The 13,011-nt window shown below is 49.4% G+C and overlaps 1 protein-coding gene across 3 annotated transcripts in view; it reads right to left on the bottom strand.

Annotated features, from left to right (window-relative positions):
- Positions 1 to 13,011, bottom strand: part of MCC (MCC regulator of WNT signaling pathway) — a 276,051-nt gene that overhangs the window by 15,101 nt on the left and 247,939 nt on the right. For all 3 annotated transcript variants that reach the window (XM_039239740.1, XM_039239741.1, XM_039239742.1), the window contains exons 13-15: positions 11,679 to 11,913; positions 6,702 to 6,908; positions 2,174 to 2,274 (exon numbers count right to left, since the gene is read on the bottom strand). In XM_039239740.1, the coding sequence (XP_039095671.1) occupies positions 2,174 to 2,274; positions 6,702 to 6,908; positions 11,679 to 11,913 (543 nt within the window). The remainder of the gene's footprint in view (positions 1 to 2,173; positions 2,275 to 6,701; positions 6,909 to 11,678; positions 11,914 to 13,011) is intronic.

Here is a 13,011-nt window from a genome sequence, read left to right as displayed (position 1 = left end):
CTTCAAAGAAGATGTGAGTTTCCACTTGATTGTTAAAAAATAAAAACACCCCGAAACCTCAGCTCTCAGGTTCTCTGTATTATATACCCTCACGGAATGATTGTTCCAGTTCCTAAGCTATATTTACAGCATAATGACGTTATTTTCCTTTTTCCTCTAGCCCTGTGGGTTCTTTCTTGGCTCCATCTATCTGGGTCTTGATTAGAAATCCATGCTAACCAACTTTCGGCCAGTGATTGGAAGCCCATCGTGACTGACAGAACAAATGAAGTCTCTCTCTGTTTAGTCAGCGGAACCTGCGTCCTCGTTGTGCCAGCAAAGGCCTTGGGGGTTTGGGGGATGTGAAAAACTGAGGGGCTTAGCTTACAGATACAATATCCAAACATCTCCCGGCTGGAAGCAGGGAGTGGGTCTGCGTCCCACGTCTCTGGCACAGTCTAGTCATTGGGATTTGTTGAGGGCATTTTTCCTGGGCCGCTTTTCTCCTCCTGCCTCAAGCAAAACAATTACAATTTCACCTCATGGCCAGAGGCGCTGGCAATGTGAAATCAGAGCTATTAGGGCTTGGAAGGGGAGACAAACAGGGACACTGAGTAAATTAGGAGGGTAGTGAAGTCCCCCGCAAGGCAGTCTTCCATCCCCCCCATGCTGGGAGGCCACACTGTAACATAAACAGCCCAGCTGGGTCAGGACAGCAGCCTGAGTGTCTACTGCAGCGTCTCCTCCAATCCCAAGTCCCCAGAAATAATAGGAAACCCATTTTTTATAAATCCTCAAGCATGTCAGAAAAGGAGTGGTCTTTGCATACCAGAAACCATGAGCAATCATAAAAAATGAAAGGTATATACATTTTTTCTTCTTGAAATGGGAGACAACCCAAAATGCACAGAGAAAAATGCTGCTATGAAAGGAGGAAGGGGATTCAGAGGTGCTCTGACCAGAGGCGTCAGCCATCTGGACAGGAGGGGACCAGATGCTCAGGCCACATGTGTAGCCAGAGAGCTGTTGTCAGCCAGGGGAACAGGGAGCCCAGAAGTTTGGCTTGTGACCCCAGACCGAGTCAGAAAACTCCACTCAAAAAAGAACTTTCACCTGAAGAAACAGAGTTAATACAGCAGACAAAATAACATTTTAGAATATGTCTAATAAATAGCTTCACATAGCCTCATCTTGTTAAAAAAAAAAAAAAAAGAGGATAGTTTTCATCACCGAGATAAAAAAAAAAAGAGATGATCAACTTCATCACCCAAATCAGAAAACAGTATGGAAGCCAGACACAATGGGTGTAGCTTAGAATCCATTTGTGAGCTGGAAAACTGAGAAGAACCTTCTAGAATGGCTGTGTGAGCTCCTGTGCATTTAAAATTTGGCTTGAATTTGAGATGTGCTTTGAGTGTAAAATACATACCATATTTGAAGACGTAGTGAGGAAAAAGAAAGAGGAAGAGCAAGGTGTAGAAGAAGAAGAGGAAGAAGAAGAAAAACTAAATACATTTCTTAAAAAAGACTGTTTACATGTTGAAATATTTTGGATACACTGGGTTAGATAAAGTATATTTACTGCTTTCTTTTTACTTTTTGAGTGTGGCTATTAGAAAATGTTAAATTTCCTAGGTGGCTTGCATTCTATGCCTACTGGATAGCGCTGCAAAAGGAAGGCGGGACTATGCAACGTTACGATCTGGAAGACGATCTGGAGGAGTCAGCACCCTCCTTGCGGGAGGAGAGGAAGAAGGGAAGGGAAGAAACACTGAAACAGTAGAGAAAAAATGTCCAGGACTGAATAAATACACATATGAAGCCTCTGACTGGAAAGAGCCAGTGATGTTGAAAGCAAGTATTCCCCCGATGATGCCTGTTTGATCATCACCATTTGACACTGTCCTGAAGGTTCTAGTCAATGCAACAGCACGACGAAATAGCAAAGACATTTTCTACTTGCTGGTGAAATGACTGCCTGTATGCTGTCCCCTGCCACTCCCCTTCTGAGAGGCCTGGCACCAGCGTGGCTTCTCCACGTTGAGCCTCCAAGGCCTCGGTAAAAGTAGACATATGAGCACCTGCCAGTCTGTAATAACCCATGAAGAGCTGACATGAGCAGCCAGAAGATCTTAGAACAACGCCATTGCTTCTGGAATAAACTGCTCACCAGGGTCACGGGAAGGGTGCTTACCGACGGATGGCATTGGCGAACTCGGCAGCCAGATCGCTGTCGCTACATGATGTCCTTATTTCAGCCAGTGACAGGGCTGGGGAGGCGGCATCAGCACACTCCTGGGGGATGGAGGGGGAGGCAGCAAACACATCTGGTTAGACCTGGAGCCAAGACTGAGGGCACCTCGGAAGTACAAGGTGGCTCTGGCCCACTTCTCGGGATCTTTGTGGGCTGTGGGGGGGGGGGGGGGGGGGGGGGGGGCCGAGGGGGACTCCCGGTGTGCTCCGAGCACTCCACACACCACACAGGTGGTCCCACTTAGTCATCGTGGTGACACTTTGAGGCAGGTACAGTCATTATCCCCATTTACCAAGGAGAAAACTAAGGCACAGAGAAGTTATGTTGCCCCAGGTTCTACCAGCTAGGATGTGGTGGAAGCAGCATTCAAACCCAGGTCAGCTGGCTGCAGGTCCGTGCTCTTCCCCACTGGGTTAAGCCCCGATGATTCATAGAAGTGGGAAATATACCTGAGTCTCCTTGCCCCCCTGCCCCCAACCCACTTCTTGGGAGAAAATCAATCTTCTCTAGATTTAGAGTCTTTAGTGAGTTCAGTGTAATCACCTAGGAAAAAAGGGAGAAAACAGAAGTGCACCCTCCAGTTTTGTCCTTTTTTATTTTTTTTTTTAGTTTATTTATTTATTTTGAGAGAGAAAGCAAGCACATGTTGGGGAGGAGCAGAGAGAGAGGGAGAGCAAGAATCCCAAGCAAGCTCCACACTGTCAGCACGGAGCCCAACATGGGGCTCGAACTCATGAACCATGAGATTATGGCCTAAGCTGAAGTTACACGTTTAACCGACTGAGCCATGAAGGCGCCCCTGTCCCTTTTTTTAAACACTGAAGTATAGTTGACACATGTTACATTAGTTTCAGTTGTGACCCCACTCGTCTCTTAACCTTAGACAGGAAACTCGGCATCATCTAAACACAATCATCTCATTTTATAGATGAGGAAGCACAAGGGCCAAAACTCCTCAATCCTAAACTGAGTTAGGACTACTCACAAAGCAATCATCACACTCTCTGAGCTCCCTACTTTCCTGTGTGGAGACAGAGGCCAGCAGCTGCCTGACCAAGTGCCCGGAAAGGCCCTTGTCCGACCACTTGCTCAGGCAGACCTTTACCGAGGATCTACTACACCCAGGCTCGAGAATAAAAAGCTTGCAGTCTGTTGCAGGACACGGCATGTAAACAAAGTTATTTTGTGATTGGAGGAGAACCACAAAGAAGTACCACCTGGGCACGAGGAGTCCAGATGACAGGAGGACACAGGGGCCACACCCGGGGGGCCTCTGCAGCAGCCTCTGCACGCTCCCCTCCACCTGCACTGCCTTCCCTGCCCCTCTCCCTTCTCCTGCAGACCCCGCCCCATCCACCAGCCCTGGGAGCTGTGGAGATTCCAATACCCTCTCCTTTCGTGTATCAGCAGTCATGCGATGTGAACGTTTCATAAGACTCTTTACCCAGTGCCTCTCACTGGACATGTTTGGTAGTTAGTCTCTGTTGCAGAGAGAGACAAATCCTACCAAAACTGAACGCAGCTTCGATAAGACTTGGGACCCAGGTTGTTGGCTAGAGAGAGGTTTTAAAACAAGCACAACACCCACCCTATGGGGCCAGAGTGGATGTTCTAGATCCAAACCTGGCCTGCCACCTGTTTAAGACCTGAAGCCTAAGCATTGTTTTCTTTTTCTTTTTTAAAAGTTTTTCCAACGTTTATTTATTTTCAAGAGACAGAGACAGAGCCCAAATGGGGGAGGGACAGAGAGATGGGGACACAGAATCCGAAGCAGGCTCCAGGCTCTGAGCTAGCTGTCAGCACAGAGCCCAACGCGGGGCTCGAACCCACCAACCATGAGATCATGACCTGAGCCAAATCGGCCATTGAACTGACTGAGCCAGCCAGGCGCCCTACATTGTTTTCTATTTTTAAAATCATGACAAACAGAATATTTTGTGATGTGTAGAAATTATATGAAACTTCAGCATCCATAAATGAAGCGTTACTGGAACACAGCCCACACCCCTCTGTGTCGGCGTGGCCTCTGCTTTCACACTACGGTTCTACAATGGCAAAGTTAAGTACTTGCAGAGGGCTGTGTGTGACCTGAAAACCGTAAGATGCTGACTTCTGGCTCTTCACAGTCAGGCAACCCCTCCTGCAGACTGCCCGCCTCACCCACTGACAAACAAGACCAAATCAATAGCCCAGAAGGGAGATTTCATTGAAACAGTAAATGGATCTAATATTTGAAAGGCAAGATAATCAGCTTACAGTAATTTCATTACCTGAACAACATAAGGTACTCTTACAAAGCTTCTTACTCCAATGTAAAAAAAAAAAAAAAAAAATTAAAAATAAAACCATCTGGCCTTTTCCATCAGCTTTCTGTGCTTTGAAGCCATTCCACAAAACACAGCACTTCCCCCAGTCAAAATAAACACCAAGAACTAGGGGGAAAAGCTCAGCTCATGGGCCTTCTGGCAAGAACGCACCAAGTCCATTTCCACCACACCCTAAGCACACACAGGAGAACACTGGAGCTCTGTCTCTCAGCTCTGTCCCAAAGTGACCGGTAACCAACTCAAATGGCTCTACAAAGTTCCATGTTGGCATGGAATGGGAAACCCCATTTTCTTGAGCCCCAGATGTTACCATATGAAACTCTTCAGAGGCTGCTGCCTACCAGGCCTTGACTCCCCAGGCCCTGGGCAGATGGTTTCATGGGGCACCCACACAGTGACCTTCCCTAAGCCCAGACTGCGCACGTCACCCCCTACTGCAAAGCCTTCAGTTACTTCTCACTGTCCTCAGGACAGCACAGCCAGCCGATCTCTTCGGCCAAATCAAATCCTCTTCCCCCTACAGGGGGTCTCTGTCCTTGGCATTCCATTGACTTTACAGCAGACTGACTTCTCCTCCCCAACCCTCTTCATCAAGTTAGCTCCCACTGTCCACTGGGCCTCCATTCAGGAAACCTGTCCCAAATCTCCACATCTGGGCTCTGTGTTAGGTCTGTGGCCTCCTGTTGCACTGGGAATTGATCCTCAGTCTTAGGTCACTGTGTGACAATCACCCGTGTCCCTCTCTGGATTGTAAACTCATGAAACTGCCTCCAGTCCTCATCAGCACCTGCTCATATCTAGCACAAGAACGGATGATTGGAAAGCAGGTAGGTCTTAGGAGAGGTGGCCCAGCCAGGTGCCAAGCCCATGAACTCCCTTCTCTCCTTCTTAGGTGAGAGATGGACAGAGTGTAGCGCTGGCCCTTTGTGAAGCACGCCCCAAAGCTCTTAGTTGTTTAGGGAGTGATCATTCACTGCCATGCCAATCAGCAAGTTGCTTCCTTTCCAGGTACTAACTCTCTCAGGGACACCCCTCCATCTGGGCTGTGAGAAGCCTTTCATTAGATGGGTACGTCAGCATATGCCCCCAGGTGCTGGGCCGGAAACAAACTGGGGTCTAGAGAAGCTAGCATTTATTAGGAATAGAAAGCACGACGTAGAAAACAGAATTTCAGTACCCTGGGATGAGGGATGTACTTCTTTAGGGTCCAGAGTATTTTTTTCTCCAATGCAGTATTTGGAATAATTCTGAGAGACAGTATGACAGGATGAGCTTGGATTCTAGAGACAAAGACTTCTGGGCTCATGGGAATGCGGGTGTGCGAGATGACACCACCTGACAGTCACAGAGCTCTGTGACACTCTCTATGTGATCCGGGGCTTGCCTGCCTCGGCTGCTTCCGGCTTCCCACTTCACCCATGGCAGAAATGCCAAGTCCAGGTGGCAATACGGATGAGAGGGGGAGGACTGTGAGCCAAACTTGGGTTAAATCCCCATTCTGCCACTTATTAGCTGTGAGCCCCCCTACTTCATGTGAGCCTCCCTTCCCTCATGTAAATGGGGTTACCTACTCCTTCTCACAGATGAGATTTACAGGAGGCAGCAAATGCACTGATCAGTTCAGATGTGACCAACAGGTGATGGCTGCGGTGTGAGGTGGGAGATTCAAGGAGGTGGCCCAGTACTAGAACCCTGGACACCGGCACAGATCACTCCCCCCGTCAGACTATGGCATATGAAAATGCTTTAGCGAGTACATAAAGTGCAATTTTTAAAAATGTGGATCTGGGGTGCACCTGGGTGGCTCAGTCGGTTAAGCATCCAACTTTGGTTCAGGTCATGACCTCCTGGTTCATGAGTTTGAGTCCCACATCGGCCTCTGTGCTGTCAGTGTGGAGCCCGCTTTGGATCCTCTGTCCCCCTCTTTCTCTGCCCCTCCCTGGTTGCACTCTCTCAAAAATAAATAAAACATTTTAAAAAAGTGGACTTGGTTTCTGTGCACCCAAAACATTACCTTCTTTAAGGTTATCTAGAATGGCTTGCAGTTCCCAAATAAGGAAATTGAGGCTGTGGGGCAGTGAGGGGTGGTGGCGGTAACCGGGTGGGAGGAGCCCCAGGGGTCCCCGCGCCCTGGGTCCTACCTTGCCGGGCTTGTCTTTGCCACCACTGCTGGTGGAACTGAGGGATCGCATGCGCTGCTCCTTCTGCTCCTCCACCTCGGACTTGAGGTGCTCGATGTGCACCAGGTAGGCCTGCTCCTGGGCCTCCCGCGTGCTCAGCTTCAGCTCCAGGGCCTTCTTCTCCTTCTCCAGGAGGTAGAGCTGGGCCTTCAGCTCGGCCATCTCCTCCTACGGGGCACAGAGGGCATGAGGCACCGCCGTGAGAGCAGGGCCAGGTGTGGGGAAGCAGGTGAGTGACGAGGGGCTCTGAGGCTGTGGCCCCCAGACCTGCAACGGAGTTACCACTTCACAGCTGGGACAAGACGACCGGGAGGAAACAAGCCAGTGTCTCCACCATCTGAAGGACTGACGCGTGGACAAAGCCATGTGCTTTGTCACTCTACAGACCAGAACTGAGATGAATGAAGGAGTTACAGGCAAGCAGTTTGGTTCACTCTAAGAACCACCTAATAACTGGAACGCACGTCCCCCGCCGCTCCGCGCCCCGCTCAGCGGGCACACCTGTCTTGCTGGAAACGACTCTTCCGGCATGCACACGCTGTGCTTCACTAAAAGGCTGTGAGGGAGGGCCATCCACGCAAGGCTGGGTCTGACTAGTTCCCCTCCAATTCCCATTCCCTTTTCCATGGCACCAATCCACATATTCAACCCCTCCCCCCACCACTGGTGGCCCCCTTGGGACCCTACAGCTGAGCCAGGATATCCCCTCACCTCTTGTCTACTTCAGGAGGCCCAAATGAAATCACTAGAAACAGAGTCCTTCAGAGGTGACTACTCATCAGAAAGCTTCATAAAGTGTCTTAGAGAACTCAAATTAGGGTTTTCTGGGGAGAATAACAAGTAACTCCAAAACAGGAAAATGCTATCATGGGACCAGCAGCCGGGTAACAATAGCCACTAGCATTTACTGAGCACATAACACTGTTTATACAAAGTAATCCATTTAACTCTTCCAATCTGAGATAGAAATTATGAGCATCTCCATACATGGATGGGAAACTGAGGCATACAGAGAAAAATCCACCTGCCCACAATTACTGTGTAAATTGGGAGCCAGAGTTTGAACCCAGGCTTTCTGGCTCAGAGCCTAGGCTCTTAACCACTAAGCTACAGTCCCTTCCTCAAGGTAGGCCCAAGCATGACTCTTGTCATGTGATTCCACCAGTACATGACCGCCAGGTCAGTCTTCCCAGCTATCTCTGGGATAGCCTGTATATAACAGAGTTACTGCCTTGAATAGGATTCACCTAGGTCACTGATTCTAGTTATCCCTGAAAGGACCCTTTGAGGTAATAAGGCATGGGCCTAGTGTGCTCTTCTGGATAAGCCAGACCTGGAGGTAGGTGTTTTCACCCTCCAGTGTGGGGCAATACCTAGAGGGCATCCACTACGGCTTATAATATTCAGATCAGGGTGGGAGGAAGGGGCATTAGACATGCAGACGGCAAGGTGCTCAATGACTACTCAAAAGAAGACTCCAGATCTTTCTTAAAGATAAAACCAGAATGAAAGGCGTTTCCATACACCAGAGCCTTCTCATCTTTTGCCATTAAAAGCAGGAGTCTGAAGGTTCTGCCAACACTGCATTCTGAGCTAATGGGGACACTCACACCCAGAACAAACATAAATAAATGTGAGCTTGAAAGAAGGAAAGATGAATCCACGGGTGCCAGAAATGAAGAGGGGAACTCTGCCCAAGAGGAAAGGCAAAGTGGCCATAGTACAGGCCAATCAAGGTGTCAGACCAAGATGAAGGCCCTAGGACCTAGGGCTTTTGGCAGCTGCGCTAAGGGCAGGGCTAAGAGCCAGAACTCTTAAAGCACTGCCTAAAGTAAAAGACTAGGTTTCTTTCCTGGAGATGTGGTGAGAAAACTTATCCCTCAAAGTCTGGGTGGGAAAAGGAAGAGCCTCTTTTGAGGAACCAGAACCACAAACGTGTCATGTGTAGATGTGAAACAGGAATCTTAAGCCAAGAATGTAACAGAAACTAGTCCCAAGTCTCTGAAACCCATGGGTCCCAGCAGATCCATGCACAGAACCATTCTGTAGGGACATCTACTACCCAAGAAGACCTCAAAGAAGACACAATCTCCATTGAAGATGAGCTGGTGTTCTCCCAACTCACAAAGAGAGAAAATGGAAATGAATCATGATGAGATGGAATCCGCATCTACAAGAACCAAAAATAACAGGCGAAACACTAGAAAACAAATCTTTAAAACAAAGAGAGGAAGAAGAGTCGTAACAGAAGACTATTCAAAAAAGAAGAGTGGATTTGAAAAGGAACAAAGCAGACCATCTAGAGATGAAAAGATCATGTACAGGAAGTGAAAAACACAGAAAACTTGAGTGTCTCAGCAATTGTATAATAGAATGAAATGGTGAAATCCAACACAACCTGCTGCTAGTGGCCCTGGAATGGTGTGCCTATCCTTGACACACTGCGTAGGGAAGGGAGAGGCCTCTGATGTTTATCCTTCAAAAACCTCCCAAGAAGGGAACCAAGCCAGATGGCCAGCAATGGCTGTCTCTGGATCATATTATGGGTTATTTTCTCCCAGCTTTTTAGAATTTCTGCTCTTTTAGATAATTTCTATGATGTATACACATTTTATTTTCAAATAGCAAAGGGAATATTAGAGCCTTTATTCCACCAAAAAGGTCTTTCTTGGCCAGAGTAACCTGGAATTTATCGCACAACATGTTGGCTTGAACATAAAAAGGAAATCCTTCGTCTTTGGCCAAAGGAAACATGCTGTCTGGAACACATAATGGAAGGGCAGCTTCACAGCTCATGCCACAGGGTGCAAAGGCCAACAAAGAGGGCTCCTGATTGGGGAAAAAGGCACTGTGATGATGGACCCAATGCCTGGGTCATGGGCAAGGAGCAGAGAAATCAGCCAAGGGTGCATGGGGGTTCCCCAGAGGGAACACAAATCAGGGTCTGAGCTGAGTGGGAAGGACACAATAAGCCAGCTTAGAAGCAAAGAAGCTGATTCCTAATTTGCTGCCACGGCCCAAAGTCTTCCCTGGCTTCAGCTAGACTCAAGATTGAGCAGCCGCTGAGGACAGGAACACATCGAGCAAGTAACTTGAGTGTGTTGGGTTGACCACAGCAGGCAGCTCTTCTCTCCTCTCCAGAGGTGAGCTAAGCAGAGGGGGCCCTGCTCTCTTCTGAGGACAGTGCTGATGCCATCAGGGGATGCCAGTTACTAGCTATTAATTCAGCACTTCCTTGCCCCACCTGGCCCAGAGGACCGGCCTATGGTTTTAAGCTGACTTCTGTTCCTGAGAGTCCCTCCCTCAGGTCTCAACAGCTGGGAGCAAGAGACACTGCAGAATCCAAGGCTGTGCAAACCAGGCCTTTGTGCACGAGAGAGTGGAGTTTGGAGAGTAGGCTTGGGACCATGGCTCCTGGCCTTGACTTCCCACATTAGCAGGCCTGGCAGCAGAGTCCGGTGCAGAAGCAAGACCGGCAGGAGCAGCCCTACTAGTGCCCCCTTCTGCCACCGGCAGAGAACTGGCTGCAGCTGTACAGGACCATGGTCCTTGCAAGTGGTTATTCTGTTTCCACTCCAGCTGGGTGTACACAATACAACACACTCTGACCTGAACTTCCTGGAGTTCTCCCAGGCCCCATAGGGTAAGGATAGAGTCCACAACTGCCTTCACTTCAAACACCAGCCATGAGTGTTGGGGGCAGGGTGTGTGTGTGGGCGCTGTCCGCAGGCCACTTGCACTTCCTACCAATTGCTTCCAAAATCCGAGTTTCTACAACCCACTCATGATCAGTAACTTGCTAACTCCTGAAAACACTATCTATATCTAGGATTACAGTTTTATCATAAAGGTTGCAGATGGGGTGTGCCCAGAAGTGTGCTGAACGCAGATCTTCTCTGAGCCTCAGTGTCCAAGGATTTCACGGGGGTTTCAGGATTAGGCACAAGTGATTAAATCCCCGGTCACCCAGTGGAACTCAATCTGCAGCACTCCCCACCCTCGCTGGAGGTCAAGGGGCTGTATGTCCCAACTCTATCATCACATGCTGGATCCTTCCAGGGATGGCCCTGGTACCGCAGCTTCCAGGGGGCCTGCCTCATTAGCATAACAAACATCCTCAGGAAACTGAGAGTTTTGCAAGCTCTGGGCTTGAATTGCGAACACACACCAGATACAGTCTTTCTGGCACCACAGCTGTCTTCAGAGAAAGCACTTAGCAGAGTAAGGCGAAGTGCTCGGCACCCCTGGCTGGAAGCCTGTGGAGTATGTCCTGCTAAACCACTTCCCAATAAGGGGCACCAGCTTTCCAAGAAAGCTCCCCCTGCTCTAGAGATGCCAGCAGATAACTCAGGCGGCTGGGCGAAGAGCCCAAGATCTTGTCAGAAACGCTGACCTGAGCAGCACTGGCACACTTCACCGGAGGGCATAATGATGCAAGCGGGCTCCACACGGCACCGGCACCGAAGGGACGAGGGTGTCAGGAAACTGGGGCTCCGGTTCAAGTTCTGCACCTGCCCTTGCCCCACCCCCTCCTCCACTCCACACTGACATCAGCATCAACCCGAGAAGCACCATAAGCTTCTGGAGATTAGGGGTCCTTTTACATGGACAGAGGCTGCTCCAGCTTGGAAGGGTCTCACCTGGCTTCTCTTGGAGAACGAGGTGTTCCAGGGTCAAGCTGAGACCCTCCGAGGCATTCCCCAGAGTTCAGCTGACCCCTCTAGGGACATGTCCAGCCCAGGTGACCCCAGACACACTGAAACTATTCCTGCCCACGAATGAGGCTCTCTGGCTGTCCTCCAGAGGGAGGTGACTGAACCCAGACGGGGTTGATTTATCATTATCGCTGACCTGTGTTCAGAGGTCCTTTGCCTTTCTCCTCCTATTGACATGGAAGCAAATGGGTATAGGGTTCCAGGGGGCCCCAGCCCCACGTACCTTCATGGCCATCAGCTCCTGCATTAGCACTGCGTTTTCCAGGTCCAGCCGCTGGCTGTCCCCCCGGGGCTTAACGTCGTAGCTGAGGGGGTCGATGTGGATGCTCTCCAGCTCCAGCATGGTCAGCTTGACCGCGGCCCTGTCGTTCTTGAGCTGCTGGATGTAATCCTTCAGCCTTTGCTCATCTTCCTTAGTGAACTCGGTGTCGCAGCTACTGGCTGTGGAGCTGGTTGTGCTGAGGAGACAGAGAAAACCTGTCATGTTTCCCAGCCACTGTGAGCAGGTCTTTTTCCTGAGTCTTCTCCATACCCCATCTCTCCAACTGTGTTTAAATGGTAATCCCCCTGCACCACTTCACCCCCCCGCCCCCCAAAAGCATTTTGCATGGCATGGTACACTGATAAAACCTTTCAGGAGAGAGGTAAGTCTGAACAGTAACAGAAATAAATGTGTACCCCCTTTAACACAACATGTGGACCCTAACAATGAATTCTGAGGAAATAATCCCACAGAAGCAACAAGATACAGCCAAAGATATTTCATGGCATAGAGAGTGTAGTTGGTTATGGCGGGAAATGATGTGGACATTACAGTAATAATTACGACAACAGCAGAAATATTTTAAGTGGAGAAATATGATGAAAAGTAGTATACAATAAAAGCTAGGTGTAGCTTTTTATTATATTTTAAGTCCAGTGTGGACAGGACTTAAAAAGGGGGAATGTTAAGGAACAAAGGGATATGGTAAGGAACAGAGCTGAAGAACAAAATACCTATAGTGTGATGGATAGACACTATAGACACTTGTGGAAACATACGTCCAGGACCTCTACAGCAGTCCCCTCGGGGGGGGAGCGGAAGGTGTGGTAGAGAAAGGGGACCGCTGTACCGTGAAACAGACCCTTACGTGTGTGTGCTGCTACTGTGACAACTTAGAAAAGCAGGATGCCCCCGACCTCCCTGCCATTCCTCCTGCATCACAGCCGAGTATAATGTCCACCACAGGGACTCAGGCCTGTCCAAGGGGCCCTTGGATGCTCATGCTGAATGGTGATGGCTGCTAGATCTGAGGAGCACCTAGATAAACCCTGAGAACATGGTGGCCCGTGAAGGTTTCTGTGGGACCCAGGCCACCATGCATCACAGGATGAGCATCACAGGAAAACCAAGGCTCTGGCTCTTAAAAGGGCTCTGGCCTTTTCTGGCAGTGGGCAGGCTGCCCCCACTGGCTCAGAGTGGGGCCCATTGCACCCAGTCAGTCCTCCAGCATTGAGGCCAGTGTGGATGTACAGTTTCTCTGGATCTACACGGGACCTACCTACACTTGATGCAG

Source organism: Hyaena hyaena, unplaced genomic scaffold, assembly GCF_003009895.1.
Source record: "Hyaena hyaena isolate Hyena2069 unplaced genomic scaffold, ASM300989v1 scaffold_160, whole genome shotgun sequence".
Taxonomy (NCBI): Eukaryota; Metazoa; Chordata; class Mammalia; order Carnivora; family Hyaenidae; genus Hyaena; species Hyaena hyaena.
This window is presented reverse-complemented; position numbering and strand designations above follow the sequence as displayed.